The sequence below is a fragment of the Vigna unguiculata genome, chromosome 5, assembly GCF_037176805.1.
Source record: "Vigna unguiculata cultivar grain cowpea cultivar isolate G323 ecotype 2 chromosome 5, ASM3717680v1, whole genome shotgun sequence".
NCBI lineage: Eukaryota > Viridiplantae > Streptophyta > Magnoliopsida > Fabales > Fabaceae > Vigna > Vigna unguiculata.
In genome coordinates, this window is record NC_140796.1 from 15,150,349 (window position 1) to 15,167,816 (window position 17,468).

The 17,468-nt window shown below is 36.5% G+C and overlaps 3 protein-coding genes and 1 long non-coding RNA gene across 11 annotated transcripts; 2 read left to right on the plus strand and 2 right to left on the minus strand.

Annotated features, from left to right (window-relative positions):
* Positions 1–466: 466 nt before the first annotated feature.
* On the minus strand, positions 467–5,536 carry LOC146886128 (G-type lectin S-receptor-like serine/threonine-protein kinase At1g11300). 2 transcript variants are annotated; one of them, XM_085674016.1, is made up of 8 exons: positions 5,400–5,536; positions 2,361–3,327; positions 2,174–2,278; positions 1,847–2,076; positions 1,554–1,764; positions 1,196–1,433; positions 974–1,124; positions 467–890 (listed from the first exon to the last, which is right to left on the minus strand). In XM_085674016.1, the coding sequence occupies exons 1-8, from the start codon at positions 5,454–5,456 to the stop codon at positions 585–587; spliced, it is 2,265 nt and encodes a 754-aa protein (XP_085530142.1). In that variant the 5' UTR covers positions 5,457–5,536; the 3' UTR covers positions 467–584. The 2 variants fall into 2 exon arrangements, with proteins under 2 accessions (XP_085530142.1, XP_085530141.1); XM_085674015.1 differs by lacking the exon at positions 5,400–5,536 and having other exon boundaries at positions 2,361–5,053.
* Positions 5,383–12,102, plus strand: LOC114184883 (uncharacterized). Of its 2 annotated transcripts, XR_014995409.1 has the most exons (3): positions 5,383–5,525; positions 5,725–9,102; positions 9,200–12,102. It is a non-coding gene; the product is annotated as an uncharacterized LOC114184883 (long non-coding RNA). The 2 variants fall into 2 exon arrangements; XR_003604676.2 differs by having other exon boundaries at positions 5,725–12,102.
* Positions 7,592–11,904, minus strand: LOC114184882 (G-type lectin S-receptor-like serine/threonine-protein kinase At1g11300). Of its 6 annotated transcripts, XR_014995408.1 has the most exons (9): positions 10,617–11,904; positions 10,391–10,498; positions 9,976–10,175; positions 9,692–9,902; positions 9,315–9,552; positions 9,090–9,240; positions 8,601–8,995; positions 7,920–7,978; positions 7,592–7,828 (listed from the first exon to the last, which is right to left on the minus strand). XR_014995408.1 is itself a non-coding variant. In XM_028072265.2 (7 exons), exons 1-7 carry the CDS (start codon positions 11,902–11,904, stop codon positions 8,687–8,689), a joined length of 2,505 nt encoding a protein of 834 aa, XP_027928066.2. In that variant the 3' UTR covers positions 7,592–8,686. The 6 variants fall into 6 exon arrangements, 2 of the variants coding, with proteins under 2 accessions (XP_027928066.2, XP_027928067.2); XR_003604673.2 differs by having other exon boundaries at positions 7,592–7,978; positions 8,605–8,995; XR_014995407.1 differs by having other exon boundaries at positions 7,592–7,978.
* Positions 12,103–15,216: 3,114 nt separating the features above from the next.
* LOC146886129 (uncharacterized) lies at positions 15,217–16,709 on the plus strand. Its single transcript, XM_085673308.1, has 3 exons — positions 15,217–15,277; positions 15,352–15,799; positions 15,884–16,709. The coding sequence occupies exons 1-3, from the start codon at positions 15,217–15,219 to the stop codon at positions 16,707–16,709; spliced, it is 1,335 nt and encodes a 444-aa protein (XP_085529434.1).
* The last annotated feature ends 759 nt before the right edge of the window (positions 16,710–17,468 follow it).

The window sequence follows — 17,468 nt, forward strand, 5'->3', positions numbered from 1 at the left end:
ACCTCTCTCAGGAAATACACCAAAATCCACTCATCAAACACATCTAAACTTTCATCCAATTCGCTTTCATAATTCAGTGCCGTCAAGCATGGAGTAGCTTCAACTAGCGTGAAGCTGGTTTCCATCATTTACAAAAGCACTAGTTTCCTTAGAATATAACATTTCTAAATTTGAAATTGGAAATATAGCACATATTATTGTGAAAGATATGCAAACAATTGTATTTATAAGTCATTTAGATATCAAATTAATCTTTATGCCTTATTTGTTCCCGACAATTAATCAAATTATCTTAAGGGTATTAATGTCTTGTATGTTCTTAAGATTAATCAAAATATATTTAAGTATCGCTCAATTATTAGAAAAAAGTTATAAGGTGTTATTTGAACACGAACCTTTTGTGATTAAGGATTCAAACAACTTAGAAGTGTTTAAAGTTTATTTGGAAGACAAAAATTTTGCTTCATTGATTTCATATCGATTCCTATGGACTAAGATGTTGAATTTTTTCTTGTACACCAAATCATTGTTATAACTATACTGAGAGAAGCTCTGCTGGTTTTTTCTTAAGAGTTTTTATTTTTCTATCTACCTTGAATTTCTGTTATACTAACAACATTGATAGAGCGAAATCTCTGAGTTTCTTCCGATGACGTCGAATTCATCATTTTTTGTCGCTGGATGAATGCAGAATTACTTGGAGCAGGAAGCACAAACTCATTGCTGAGCATAGAAATTACTGTAGCCATAGTGGGTCTGTCTACAGAAAGTTCTTGTACACATAGAAGAGCTATGTGTATGCACCTTAAGATATCTTTATGATGAATAGGATCATATAGTTCTGAATCTACCAAAGATAATGCATTTCCTTCCTTCCATTGTGTCCAAGCCTAAAATAAACAAAAGGGGTCAATGTTTAGAAGTTGTATCAGCAAATGGAAAAAGTTTTTGTAAATGAATTGTTGAGACTTACAAATCCTAAAAGGCTAAGAGCATGCATATTGCCAAAAAAACTTGAGCTTCTTCTTCCACTAATAATCTCTAGTACCAGAACACCAAAGCTAAAAACATCTGATTTTTCTGAAAATAGTCCTTCCATTGCATATTCAGGAGACATGTAGCCACTACATTCAAATGTAAAAGTTAATTCTTCACACTTTCTTGCTTTCATATTGGAGAAAGAAGGAATACTTACTAGGTTCCAACAACTCTACTGGTATTGACTTGATCTTGTGTTCCACCAAAGATTCTAGCCATACCAAAATCTGATATTTTTGGATTTAGGTCTTCATCTAGCAATATATTACTTGCCTTCAAATCTCTGTGTATAATTTTTAGTCTGGAGTCTCTGTGTAGATAAAGTAGTCCTCGAGCTATTCCTTCTATTATGCTACTGCGCTTCCTCCAATCTAGAAGTTTACACTTTGATGGATCTAAAATGTAATAATAGTGATATTATATACTATGTAGAAGACGAAGTTATGAAAGTGAGTCGTACTCAGTAGTTATGAATTTTCGATGAGAAAAACACTACAGAGGATTGAAGAACTAACCAAAGATAAACACATCCAAACTTTTGTTTGGCATGTATTCATATATCAGCATCTTCTCATCCCCTTCAACACAGCAGCCAAAAAGTTTTACAAGATTGCGATGTTGAAGCTTGGAAATCACGACTATTTCGTTCATGAATTCTTCTAGACCTTGTCCAGAGGCTCTAGAAAGTCTTTTAACTGCTATTTCCTGTCCATCTTCCAGTTGCCCCTGAGAAAAAAAAAAAAAAAACTAAGTGTTTTATGAGAAAAATGAGAATTGGTTCAAATTTGGTAACTTGTTTTTCATGTACCTTGTACACAGGACCAAAACCACCTTGCCCAAGTTTGTTGGAAAGATGGAAGTTGTCTGTGGCTGCTGCAGCCCTTTTAAAATCAAATAGTAACAGTTCCTGTAGTTTAACTTGTGACAGTTCTTCAATTACACTATGGCTTTCATGTTCTGGTGTTCCACCATTATTATATTCTATAAAAGCATCGTTGTTCACTTTCCTTACTGAGTTAATTAACTGCCAAAATTTAGCTGAAGAAACAAACACATGTAAACATAAGCTTAGTTCCTTACCAACAAAACCTTAATAATTGGACTAATTATGAAATTAAGGAAGATGTTGTTTTACCTGGATGATTGGAAGTCCTCCACATGAAATATGCACCGGTAACCATGATCACAGTTGCTACTATCACTGCTGTTGTAATGATGATTTTTTTGTTTGACCCTTTATCTTTAATAAAAGGACATAGAAGAAATTTAGTCCATAGAAACAATGTTTCAAAATATTGAGCAGAGGAGGAGAGTTAGCATACCAAGTTCAGAGTAAGCTACACGAAGATATAGATCAAGTCCTCCCTCTGAGAATTGTTGTATATCTAATAGATTCCCAGTCCAAGACATGCAACCAATCTCATCATCATGAGAATAAGCAACACAAGAGCAATTCCCCAAGCATTGGCTTCTGCATATGTCAGTCTCAACAGGAGAACCTTCTGAAAAATCAGGAACTTTAACCATCTGCAGTTTAAAAAATCCATCTTCCTTTGCATCAGTACTTGTGTTTTGATCTCTTACCCTTTCACACTTCAAAGGCGTTCTCCTAACACATCCACCACTCCAGTTTTTTCCATTCCATTCGTCCTTGTTCCTCGGCTCAAATCCTTTCAAACAGCTACATATTGGTGTGCTCTGTGCATTACAGCTTGTGAATGGTCCACACATACCATAAACATCACAATCTGACACTTTACTAGTCCAATTAACTCCCATTTCGTTCTTCTCAGCATCCCACAGTTTTTGTTCATATTGTCCTTTAGAATTCAACATATAGATTACAAAATCTAATTCACTTGGCACTGTGTAATAGATATTTATATTTCCTTCGCCATCATCCCCACCTTTGAAACCATTAAGATACGTTGACATGGTCGGTATCCCTGTGAATACCCCACCATTCCATGGACCACTGCGCCAGTATGGTCGAGTTTCATTCCAAATGAACGCTTCAAGAATATCAGGGCGTTGAACAACCCCAGAAGAGAAGCTCCCAACAGAGGGATCAGAAGGGCTTTTCCATGATGTAAGTTCTATTTTCTTATTAGTTTTTGTGTTGGTTGAAAGTTTCATGCCGGGCAAGAGCGTATCTGAGGGTTGGTGAAAACTATCCCATAAGATGTTTCCTGTTGCGGTTTCCATGAGAACTAGCTTACCAGAGTCTGAAAACTCTGAACTTGTATTGGATAATGTTTTGGACACATTTGTTGACCAAATCACTTGTTTCTGTCCATTCAGCACCACAAGATTTCCATATTCAGATATTGTAACAATTCCAGAAGAATCATTCAATGGTTGGTTTCTGTTAGCAACCCATATAACTGTGGACTGAGACTTCCACCAGATTCCAACGTAGCGGTTTGTGGAGTTTTGAGGGGTGAAGAACCCCAAAGTAAAGTTACCATCTTTGGACCTTAGAGTTTCAGGGTCCTTGATGGATTGTGAAGATGTGATGCTGTCTATGGCAATACAAACGTCCAACACAAAAAAACATAGTATGAACAGAACAAAGAACAGGTTTGCATGGTTTGCGAAACGCATTACTGAAACACTCCCTTCTTCAAGTCAACTATCTATGGCATGCAAATGAGAATTTCTAGCTAGTTCTCACAGCACAATGAATGGAATCTTCAAATGACAATTTCTCTTTGATCAAGTCACATAACTTGTCTATATAGAATAAACAGGCTTCACCTTCATCTTTCATTTTCTTTTTCGTCATTCTCTTGGTTATTTATCTTTCTTTGTTCTTTAATTCAATCAACTATCCTAGCTTCTCAAATTTGTAAGGAAGCCTAGTCAAACTTTCCTTTCACGTAATCACTTAATTAACTAATATACCAGTTGTCTTATAAAATTGTAGTTTCAAAATAGTTTCTGAAGTAGTAGGTATTCAGGTATACTATTTTATCGTTGTAGTCCTGAAGATCTTAGGTTGTTTTTAAATGAAAAGTCAAAACTTAAATACAATAGAAGAAAAATGTATCAAAAATGTATCAGGTTAAATAAGGTCATGTGATTTTAATGTTGATATAATAATAAAGCTCCTAAGATTCTTATGGTTATATGGAAATCTTGTTCTATTAGATTTGTTAAATGTATTTTGAATGGGGCTCCTCACGAGTCTTTTGGCTTATTCAGAGGTGGTGGAGGAGTTCATATGAGAGGGTTTGCTTCTTATATTGAGATTGATAGATCTTTGAAAAAAGAGCCAATGGGAGTTATGCTTGTTATTGAGATTGTTGAGGTTAAATTTTGTGTTGTCTTATGGTAGTAAATTCTTTTAAGAATCTTATGAACATACCATGGTATTATAGAGGCTGGTGGAAACATTGTGCGGTAAATGAAAGCATACTACAGGGTTTGCTTCTTATTTTGACATGGATAGATCTTTGAAAAGAAGCTGAATGGATGTTTGCTATTGAAATAGTTGTGGTTTAAAGTTTGGGCTTCCTTATGGTTGGAGAGTGACTATGTTGTAGTTAATTCTTTTAAGAATCCTATGAGTGTACCATGTTAGAAATATTTGTTGGGAATGATCTAAACATAAATTTCATATTAGATAAAATAGACAAAATTAAATATTACAAAAATAAAGATCCATAAAAAATATATACATAAATCCAACGATATTGTCGGGTCATGAGTAGTAAATACTTTAAATTCTGAAGTCTCTCACATTTTTAGATAGGATAATAAATGTGTTGATGGCTTAACAAGTTTGAGAGTAAAATCTAATTATTTGAGTTAATTCCTAATAGTCAAAATTTTCTTAAAAATAGTTTTGGTTTGTGAATATAGATTTCGACTACATGAGTTTTGGTTTGGTCATCCATGTTTGATGTGTGTAAATTGTTTCTTTCTTTTTCCATATACATATATGATTGTTGATATATGAAATATTAACCTACTTGAGATGCATTTTTTTATTGTCATGTTTTCTAAATTGATGCTTTTTATTAAAAAAAATTTCATATATTTTTAGCCTAAAATTATTATTCTCTCAATTAATTCAAAATCATCTCAAATAAAATTTAAAAAAAATATATATTACAAAGATAAAAAAATTTAAATTACATAACTCATAAATGTTTACTGCCTAACTGAGTATAATTTTATTGATCTAAATATTCATACATATATCAGAAAATCAATTAAAGTTAAATATGTTTAAATTTAAATGTGAATTTAAAATTTGTATCTATTCTAAACTTTAAAAATAAATGAATATTCTCGTCAGAAAGAATGGTGTTAATGTTTTCGCGTGTTAAACGACGAGATAAAAGTATAGCCATTACCATTCTGCAAGTATAGTAGTAGTCACCACCGAGCAAGAACATCAACCACCGGCACATTGCGATTTTGACTTTGACGCACTCTGCAATGACTCATCCCAAAAAACTCTGACGAGCATAAACCATTAGGTATTTGGATTCCGCATCAACTCAGTTGCTTCCGTCAATCTTTCGATGTATCGTGATTTTGTTGCACTCTCGCTGATCCTTCATTATAAACTAGTGGTTAGGATTTCTTTGTAGAAATTTGATTAAGATTTGCTATCTTATTATGATTTCATTCATTTCATCTAGTTAGATCACTTTCTTCATTTGCTCGTTTCGTTAGGATCAGAAGTTGAGAGGGATCTTCGAATTCAGAAGAGCATGCTCCTTGGCCAGGTACTTTTATTTTTCTCGTCTCTGGACCTAATTAGTTGGTTCGTCCTGCGTATAATTTATCTAATGTTACAAGTTTATCATACTGTGTCCTACTATAATTTACTGTTACGAGTCTCGTCTGTGTTTGTGCTTCATAGGTTACCCCTTTTCGTTCAAAGGAGGTTCATGAAGTTAATGAAATAAAATATCCTTATTTGTTTCTCTTATTCTCTTTTCGGTTCTTCTTTTGCTGATAATTGAAATGTACATTTATCTTCGTTTATTAAATTGTTTTCATTGAAGTTTCCAGAATCCATCCAAATAAAGACTTCTCATCTCTTAAGTATGTTAATAATTGTTTCTTGATTGGGGCATATACTATATTTCTTTTCCCATCTCAGATTTTCGTAATGACACTGAGCAAGAGTAAGATGATACTGCTTATTGCCCTGATTTAGTATTTCAGCTGAACTACTCGCCCTAATTTATCAAACTAAGCACATTAGATCCTAGTTGATAATAAGTACACAACTCTAGTCATTTTTCTGGTCTTCATTCCTCTGTTACATCCAATGTAAATTTTGAAATTGATATTATAAGTCTATAGTTCATTATGTATCCTTTTGTCATTCAATTTCTTCTATTTATTTCTCAAAATATAATTTTCAAGGACATCATGATCTACACCTGTGCATGATGACAATTACCAATGTGTTTCCAGCCTTGGACTTGTGTACAAATCACTTCAATAGCAAAATTTGTATCCCTTGCTAACAGTTCAAAACCTGTTCATTTTCTTATGCTTATATGTTCTAGTTTTAAACTTTTTTAGCTGCCTTCCTGCATCTTTCCCAAACAAAAAATCTTCGGTCACCTTTCTTCTAGCCAACCCCCAAACTCTAGATATTTTGAGATTTTCTTTTTGGCCAAAAACTTCCTCTGTTGACAGTCTTGTGTAAACCTCATGATTCCCTTCTCAAACCCATGTGGCACTTTTGAAGCTAGTACTAACTAAGTTGTGTCATCTTCAATATTTGCATAACTATAGTTGATTTTTCCACTGTTACATTAAAATAAAATAGTTGATTTTGTGACTTTTTTCTTTGATGGCAGCATTAAAGTAAAGAATCTAGATATTATAATGCATGCAGTGTACATGTTGGTGTGCAATATTTTATGCAATGTACACAATTTAACATTAATTGTGTGTATTTTTGTTACATTTGTTGGAATGTTGCAAAATATTTATATTAGTAACGTTTTTACAATGTTGCCCTTATAAAAAAAATATCACTAAAAATTTTGTAGTAATAATTTGAAAATGTCTTTCTATTTGAAAACAATATTACTATAGATTTGTAATAGGATTTTTATAATATTAATTTTATATAAAAAAAAAGGTTTAGTCACATTTTTTAAAATGTTACATTTTCATTAAATAAATGATACTAGAGGTATCTAGTAACATTTTTATAAATGTCTATATTGATACGTAAAAATGTCACTAAGACTGTGTACACTTGAGTAGATGGGTTTGAGAGAGAGGGAGTGGATGAGTTGGAGTGGATTTGAGAGTGAATTGTGTGTTTTTTATTTAAAGGGATTTAAAGCTGACAGTCAGTGGATTTGGAAGTAAAGTGGATTTGGATGTAAAGTTTTTGAGAATTTGTGAGTGATTTGATTAATGTGATAAATTAAAAAGAATGTTTAATAGAAGTAATAGATAGATTACCATATTGCCCTTTATATAATAAGTAATATAAATTGGTATTTGTATGAGTTACAATTATTTTGTTATTTTTTTTACTATTAAAATTGAAAAAATAAATTATAAATTTAATAAAATAATTTTTTTTGATAATATATTTTAATAAATGTTTCAAAGCAATGGGGATCGAATCTGCATAGAAATGAGATCGAATCCCTCTCCACTTTTCCACACTCGAACAGATTCCAACTAATATGGGATTGGATCCCTTCTAATGGCTACTTACCCCATTGATTATCAACTTCACAACACACCAGAGTACTTTTCGAACATCCCCACCCTCTGGACGCTGCAATCTTTGGCACTGTCAATACACAATAAAACGAGGAATATCAAGAAAAAAAGTAAAGCTTAATTTGGTAAATGCAAGATGTTTCTCTTTAAATTTGTCCAACCAAGAGGGATGAAAATTTGGGCCTCCCCCTCAAATCCATCGCGGCATATCAACGATAATCTGCAGAAAGGAACACGAGTGTCACTTGCTCACCCATCCGCGTCTACAGGAAATATGTAGAAGCGAACAGAGCATAAAAGTCATTAGTAACATAGGGTATCGTAACATTTGATATAGTGTTACTAAATTGTATTAGTAACATTTTTTAATTGTTACTAATAATCATATATGTAGTAGTGTGAACATATGAAACTACTGAAATCAAGAAACAAACTTTGAACTAATTCAAAAGGATGGCCGTAGTTGCAGCATTCTTAAGTACAACAGCTAACCAAAAGTCAACTTTTGCTTAGAAACTGCAAGTGATGATATTACAAGGCATTTACAAAATTCAACATCAAAGGTTTGAGGATGCTATTGTCTCTATACTATATAATAACTTATAGAAGGCATGTAGAAGACATGAAGCTGGAAATCTAATTTCCTTTGTTGGTGATCAATGAATACATATGTAAACAACGGTGTGATACATTTAAGTTTAAAGAAACTGATAAACATTTTTACATTTGTGGTAATCATAAATTTTCTTTTCCTACACTATTTTTAAATCGACAAACTTCTATACTGAAAATCTCTAAATAGCCCTAGCAATGCATACTTTTGGACATAAAAAAACATATACCTACAATATTACATTCCAACTCTGTTTTTAGTGCTGAAATAATCTCCATTTTGCCTCCATACAACTTTCTGGGAGCTCTTGGTTTTCTATCTTCCATGTATGTCCGAAATACTGACAGAGTTGAGGGAGTTTAAGTCATTTCCTCTTACAGAGGAAAGTGAATTTAACATATTTTCCCTTAGGATGAATGCAGGTTTCCTTGGAGGAGGAAGATCCGCAATCTCACTGTTTAGCATAGAAATTACAGTAGCCATATTAGGCCTATCTGCTGCATATTCTTGGACACATAGAAGTCCTATGTGTATGCACCTGTAAAAATATCTGTGAAGCTTAGGATCATATATTCCTGGATCTATTAGAGAGGGAATGTTGTCCTCTGTCCACTGTATCCAGGCCTGCAACGAAATTTAAAACATTTGAAAGTTTTATCAGAAGAAGGATACAGAACTCCTATGGTGGGTGAACTTCAAAAGAATTTTGCTGACTTACAAATCCTAGAAGGGTAAGATAATTTTCTTCGTCATAAAAGCTTGAATTGCGTCTTCCACTAACAATCTCAAGTAGCAAAACCCCAAAACTGAACACATCTGATTTTTCAGAGAACAGTCCTTGCATTGCATACTCAGGAGACATATAGCCACTGCATTGAAATGTACCACAGTTTATGCAATTCCAAGTGTACGAATATAATCATGAAGAAAGAGGTGTGCTTACTATGTTCCCACGATTCTCTTAGTGTTTGCCTCATCCTCATTCCCACCAAAGATTCTAGCCATACCAAAGTCAGATATTTTTGGATTAAGCTCTACATCCAGCAAGATATTACTTGCCTTCAAGTCCCTGTGGATGATTTTTAGCCTGGAGTCTCTGTGAAGATAAAGCATTCCTCGAGCAACTCCTTCTATTATGCTAAAGCGTTTTCTCCAATGAAGAACCTTATCTTTTGATGGATCTAAAGAATCAAAAGGAAGAATTGTATGAATTTTAACATTTTGAGATGAAGCACAATCTAATTTTTCCATAGTTTATCTTTAATTTCCAATAAAGAACAACTGTTGATGGATGATAGGTAGGAGTACCAAAGAACTAACCAAAGATGTATTTGTCCAAACTTTTATTTGGCATGTACTCATAAATCAACATCTTTTCCTCCCCTTCAACACAACAACCAAGAAGTCTTACAAGATTGCGGTGTTGAAGCTTGGAAATGACTACTACTTCATTCATGAACTCTTCTAGACCTTGCCCAGATGCTCTGGAAAGTCTTTTAACTGCAATTTCCCTCCCATCGTGCAATTGCCCCTATAACATAACAAAGAGAAAATTGACGCATTTGACACTTATTTCAGATATGAGTAAGCTGAATGTTAAGTACCTTATAGACCGGACCAAAACCACCCTGTCCTAGTTTGTTCGAAGGGTGAAATTTGTTTGTGGCGGTTACAAGCTTTTCAATAGTAAATGTTAATAGCTCCTGGAGTTTGACTTGTGACAGATCACAAAATGCATTGTCATTTGTATATTCTGCAGGTGCTCCACCTCCATTAAACTGGAGTAATCTTTTGATGATCTCTACTGATTTATTACAGTGGCACAAATTAGCATCAACAGACACAAACTATAGGTTAGCAGTGATCTAGAATTATTTGACAGGAAAGAAAAATAAATTATACTTGTCAACAGAAAGAATTTATCATTTTGTAAATTTTGAGCATGTTTTCTATAAAATTTGCATGCATTAAATAGTGAGCTCATTTGAGTAATTTAAACGCATAGTGATGATAAATTACCGTGGCGAGTAGAAATCGTTCTCCACATCATATATGCACAAATGAGAACTAAGGTACTTCCTACTGTCACTGAAACGATAATGATGATTTTGTTGTTTCTCTCTTTCTCTGCATTTTGGTAAATGAAAATTGGAAATTTAGTCCTGTCAGTGGAGAAAAGTTCTCGGATCAAGGAAGTTAATACAGATTATTGTGCAGATAACAGCTAGCATTATACAGTGTATACCAAGTTCTGTGTAGGCTACTCGTACATGTAAATCAAGTCCTCCGTTTGAGAATTGTGTTATGTCAATTAGATTCTCAGTCCAAGACATACAACCAATATCAGCATCATATGAGTATGCAATGCATGAACAATTTTCCAAACATCGGCTTCTGCACATGTCTGGTTGAAGTCTGAGGGATGACCCATCTGCAAAATCTGGAACTTTGACCATTTTCATTTCCAAAAATCCATCTTCTGTATTATCTGCACTTTTGTTTTGGTTGCTGGCTCTTTCACACTGCAGAGGTGTTCTCCTGAAACATCCACTAGTCCAGTTTTTTCTATTCCATTCCTCTTTGTTTCTTGGCTCAAACCCTTTCAAACAGCTGCATGTTGGGGCGCTTTCAGAATTACAAACTGCAAAAGGTCCACATACACCGTAAACATCACACTCAAATTGATGACTATTCCATGTGACTACCCATTCTTTCCTCTCTCCATTCCACCATCTTTCTTCACAATTTCCTGTTGAATTCAAAATATAGATTATGAAGCCAACCTCTTCTACTTCCTTGTAAAGGAATTCAACATTTCCTTCCCCGTCATCTCCAATATGTATCCCTTCAAGATAATACGTTTTCATATAGGGCAGTCCTGTAAAGATCTTACTGTTCCATGGACCAGTGCGCCAGAAGGGACGAGTTTCATTCCAGATGAACACTTCAGGTATACTAAGGCGTTCAACACTTAAAGAAAAGCTGCCAGTGGATGGATCAGAAGGGCTTTTCCATGATGTTTGTTTTACTTTCTCACCCGTTACTTTGTTAGTTGAAATCTTCATATTGGGTAACATTGCATCTGAAGGATGCTGGAAACTTTCCCATATAGTTCTGTCTGATGAGCTCTCCTGAAGCACAAGGTTCCCAGAATCCAAGAGTTTGGAAGTAGTGTTGGATCCAACATTGGACACATTTGTTGACCAAATTACTTGATTCTGACCATTCAACACCACAAGATTGCCATCTTCAGATATGGTAACAAGTCCAGAGGAATCATTCAGTGGCTGGTTTCTGTTAGCTACCCATATGACAGTGAATTTAGGTTGCCACCAAATTCCCACATAACGGTTTGTAGAATTTTGTGGGGTGAAGAATCCCAAGGTGAAGTTGCCACCAGTGGAGGTTATAGTTTCATTGTCCTTGATGAACTGAGATGAGGAGATAGTGTCTGTGGCAGTAACAGCATCTGAAGAAAGAAAACATGTCACGACGAAAACGAAGAACAGATTTGTGCACTTCGTGTAATCCATTACAGATTGTGATTATTTTTGGTCCATAAGATTAATTTTAAGGCAATCGTTAGTGAGAATTTTCTACTTCATTCTTGACTGTGACTTCTCATAAAAATCAACACGGTTTGGTGTTGTGCTACTTTTCTTCGGCACTACTTAATCTATACTTTTGTACGTGTTTTTATTTGTTTCACATAATATTATTTAAAACTGTAATTTTTTTTTTTTGGCATTTCTGTGAAGGGGTCAATTAGCACTTTGTAATTAGTTCTCTTAAGTTGTTTTTGTGACACTTGCGTGGTCCAGTTTTCTAACTTGTCTTGAAACAAATTGTCCCACATTGATTAGATTGTGGTCAATGAGATATTAAAAAAAGAAGGATAGTCTTCGTAGCAAACTTTTGGTATTCTAGTATAGGGACAGTTGTTTAGAAAATAGGGCTATAATCATAATAGGAGTTTTAAATGGTTAAAGAAATGACTTTTTTGTTTTTTGTAATTGTTGAAAATGTGATGGTAATGTTAATGGTTGTAATGAATATGATTTAAATATTCTACAGTAAACAGTAAACCTTATTATACATTTTTTGTCCTTAAGGTTAAGGTGTCTCATATGTCATATAATGTCAAATTTCATAAATATTAATATTAAATGAAAATCTTCCTTATGAAGTTAATACATTTTATTCACAATATTAATGTTAAATGAAAATCTTTCTTATGAAGTTAACACATTTTATTCACTCTATTCATTATTAAAATTAAAATAATGTTATATCCCAGCATTTAACAAATTATATTTAACATGTAAAATACAAAATTCTTATGAAGTTAACACATTTTATTCACTCTGTTCAACATTGAAATTAAAATCATATTATATTAGCATAATTAAAAAATATAGACAAAAATATTAAATTATATTCAAGTACTTAACAAATAATATTTAACATGTAAAATATAAAATTCTTAAAAGTAGATTGCCTAACTAAATATGACACATTCAATTAAGAAGAGATTTGCCATTTCTTTATTTAGATGTATACGCGCAAAAACACTTCTTGATAATTTGATATATTTTTTTAAAAAAGTTGCTAATTTTTCTTTCACATTAATGACTTTTTTTTTTTAAATTAAGGTTCATCAAATCAAATTTTAAGAAACTGCACGCTTAATTTAGAATAACTAATAACATTAGAGGTTGAAAATAAGAAGCCATTAGAAATAGATATTGTAAGGCCAGGTTTTTCTCATACCTTAATTTTTAAGGACTGCCCCAACCTAATGGGCCTAAGGATTGGCCCAAAACGAATTCAGACCCTAAGTCTGTCCTAATCCTAACTCTCTTTTTCACTTTCAGAAAATTGTCCCTTGTCCTAAGAACTGCAGCCGTCTCTCTATCTCTGTTAGGGTTTGGTACCACCTTGGGCACGCAAGTTCGAACCAGTTCTTTTCTTCTCTACGTAACTGCTTCCTCATCCGTGCTTGCATTTTCTGTTACTGTTACTTTGGGTAACTTATATCCCCGCTGTTTCTTAATTTTTCTAGCTCCTTAAGTCGTTCTTTGAGCTGCCGTGTCCCGTTGTTTAGAGTCAAGGTCCTGTGGTAGCCATTTCCAGGTAAGGGAAGCTATGGCTTACTCATGTATTTCGTTTTTCCCTATTGTTTAGCTGTTGTTTTAAGATTCTATGGTTGGTGTGATGTTATGAATGCTTGGAACGTTTTAGCATGTTGGTTTGGATTGATATGTATGGCTGTTAAAAGGAAACAGTGGCGAGATCTGATAATCTCGCCCAAGCGAGCCTGTCTCGCCTAGGCGAGATGGGCAAAGACTCACCCAGATTCCTTTCACACGAGGGGTCGCTCAAGCGACCATCTCAGTTTTGAGCGAGCGAGCGTCTCGCTCAGGCGAGGAGAGACTCGCCTAAGCGAGAATGCACGAAGGCCACTATTTCTGTGTGTCGAGCTCTCGCCTAGGCGAAGGGAGCTTGCCTGAGCGAGAGACCCTCTCGCTTGAGCGAGACCCTTCAACTTGGGCAAAGAGCTGGGCGAGAGTGTGTTATGGTTTAGCGTTCTCCATGTTCTGGATGTTTGGCTTGTATTTGATTTGATTATTATATAATGGCATGAGGGGAATGAATATGCATGAGTGGGAGGGTGTATGAGTTGTGAATGATGAACTTGAATAAATCTTGGCATGTAATAATCATGGAATGGTTGGTTATGAAAGTGGCATGGTAATGAGATGAGTTGAGATTCGGTATTCATGGATGGAGTATGATGAGTTGGTATGAGTTTGGTCTGAAACATGAAAGGGAATGGTAATAAAGGTTGACATAATATATGTACATGCATGATAAATCTTTCTTGATTGTTTGGGTATCATTGGTCCGTGTCAGTGTGTAATTCCTTGGAATCTCTAGGTGAGATTTCAGGGTCGTGCTTCAGTGGTCGGGACGTAATTTCATGACCCCTGTTAGTGAGTGTTCATGGTGGTGCCACATTCGTATAATTTGGTAAGGATTCAAGGTAAGGTTGCATCCTAACACTCTAAGGGGTCAGTTAGTCTCACTTAGAGTGGACTGACTCTTGCGGTGAGAGTAGCAGAAGGCCTGAAACTCATTCAGGGCTAACCTTGTGTGTGGGTGATTGGAAACATTGTAACAACTTGTAACGCATAGCTCGGGGGTGAACAGAGATATCCACCACAAGTGTAAGGATCCGTTGAATCCGACCAAATTATACATATCTGGATGAGTCGAGTCGAGTCTTAGTGTATTGATTTGAAAGTCATAACATGATTGGGTGTTGTATGTATATTTGACTGCGAAAGTGTATCTGATTGCATGATGAAACCATTTTGGGCTCTAGCTTACCCTACTGTTTGTTGTTGTATGTTCTGTGATGTGAGTAGAGGTGAGAACTCCCCGTAATCATCAAGGTGATAGAGGTTCTGCTGCATAGTCTGCTTGGACTGGATCTAAATCTTTTTGGACTATAGCCCATGTACTAGTTTGTCTTTTAAATTCCTTTTTGATTACCGTTGAATGTTGTAACTGGTTTAGTTTTGGCATCGTGGTGTGCCTTGGATATTTGTAAGGAGTTATGTTTTAAACTCCAGGACTGCGCCGCTATACTATCTGTGTGTGACGCTTCCTTTAATTATGTTTATTGATTAAATGGGATGTTACATTTATGGTATCAGAGCGGTCATTCCTTAGGTCTGTGTACTTGGATGTCCACTTAGCTTTCTCTATGTCTTTCTAGGTGTTCTTAGTTAATTCCTATCTTATCAAGACTAACCAAGTGATTTCGTGTGTGCTAGTGAACTATGGCACCTCCTCGTAGGACTCAGCAATCCTCCCAGGGCGAGGTACCTGATATTGCCAGAGGTATAGAGGCGATGGTAGCTGCTATGACGCAGCAAAGCACAACGATGATGCATCAACATGAGGCATCTATGCAGCGACAGGCAGCGTCGCTCAAGCAGCAACAATTGGTGATGCAGTAGATGGAGGCTGCAAGGTGGCTGCTGAGGACGCCCACCGACAGCATATGGAAGCCCTCCGTCAGCTGGAGGAGAACAGGGTAGCTGCCCCTATTTTTGTTCTTGAGCCACGACCTACAGTCAGAGAGTGGAGCCTGGAGGACTTTCTGAAACACCACTCGGTGAAGTTTGATGCGAAGACTAGCCCTGATGCCGCAAACCAATGGCTGAAGGATCTAGAGCGCTTCTTTGATGCGAAGATATGCCCTACGAAGAACAGGTTAGCGATCTTAGTGTATATGCTCACAGAAGAGACAGAACATTGGTGGATCAGCATGAAATCCATCATGGAGGAGCCGGGGGAGCCAGTGTCGTGGGAGGCATTCCGGGGTAAATTCCTCTCCAAGTATTTCCTTGACAGTGTGAGGTATGCTAAGGAAGTGGAGTTCCTCCAGCTCACGTAGGGAGGGAAGTCAGTAGCTGACTATGTTGAGAAATTCAAGCACCTCAGCTGCTTCTACACTCTACCGCTCGACGAAGAATGGAGATGCCGCAAGTTCGAGAATGGCCTCCGCGGTGACATCCACTTGATGGTGGCTCCCTTGTCCATCAAGGACTTTGTTATGGAGAAGGCCAGAGTGATGGAAAAGATGAAACGTGAGGTAGAAGGTCAGCGACCACAACAACCACAGCAACCGCAAAGGATCGGTGGACCATCTGGATCCAAGCCGAGGCATGGAGAGTGGAGGAGACTGTATGATAGACCCCACTATCAGTCCCAGGGGTCTAGGAGTTTTCCTCCCCAACAAGGCCGAGTACAATGTTATATATGTGGAGGCCCTCATCTGAGAAGCGCTTGTCCGCGCATGGAGGCCTATCGTCGGTGCAACAACTATGGCAAGGAAGTCCACTTTGGGAAAGACTGTCCCACCCTTGTTAGAGCAGCGACACAACCTCTAGTTCAGACTCCTGCACAGAACCAGCAGAGGAACAAAGGCAATATGCCTCAAGCGAAGAGCAGAGTCTATGCTATGACAAGAGCAGAGGCTGCAGGCTCAGGTAATCTTGTTATGGGTCGATGCACGATTGTTGGTGAATCTTTGTGTGTGCTGTATGATTCTGGAGCGACACATTCTTTTGTGTCAGATGCATGTATGGATTGGTTGGGTTTGCTGGTGTGCGAGCTGCAGTGTGAGCTTGCGGTGTCTACTTCGACGTCGGATTTGGTCAAGACGTCGTCCTTGTGTGCTAGGTGTCCGGTGGAGGTAGAGGGACGCATGTACAAAGTGAACCTAATCTGCCAGCCTCTATTGAAGGTAATCTTAAGGATGGATTGACTATCTGCCAATCACATTCTTATAGATTGCTGAGAGAAGTTGTTATTCCCCAACTCGGTGGAACCTGAGTTGTTATTATCTCACAGAGTTATGAAGGAGCTATAAGGCGGTGCACAATGCTTCATGATCTTCACACATCTGGAGGTGGAGAAGGGAGAGGTGATGACAGTGATACCGGTTGTATAGGAATTTGAAGATGTGTTCCCAGAAGAAGTACCAGGGTTGCCTCCCAGTAGAGAGGTAGAATTTTCTACCGACGTAGTACCAGGAACCGGTCCAGTGTCAATGGTCCCATACCGCATGGCTTTAGTGGAGTTAGTAGAACTCAAGAAATAGATAAAGGAGTTGCTGGGGAAGCAATTTATCCAACCCAGCACTTCACTTGGTGTGCGCCAGTGTTGTTGGTAAAGAAGAAGGATGAAAGCTCACGACTGTGTGTGGACTACAGACAATTGAATAAGATGACAATCAAGAACAAGTATCCCCTCCCAAGAATTGACGATTTGATGGATCAGTTGCATGGGTCGTCATTGTTCTCAAAGATCAATCTGAGGTTAGGATACCATCAGATTTTGGTAAAGGCTGATGATGTGTAGAAGACGGCCTTCAGGTCCCGGTATGGACAGTACGAGTATGTGGTTATGGCCTTCAGTTTGACCAATGCTCCGGTAGTGTTTATGGACTACATGAACCAGATCTTCAAACCGTTCCTAGATAAGTTTGTCGTGGTCTTCATTGATGACATCCTTATCTGTTCTA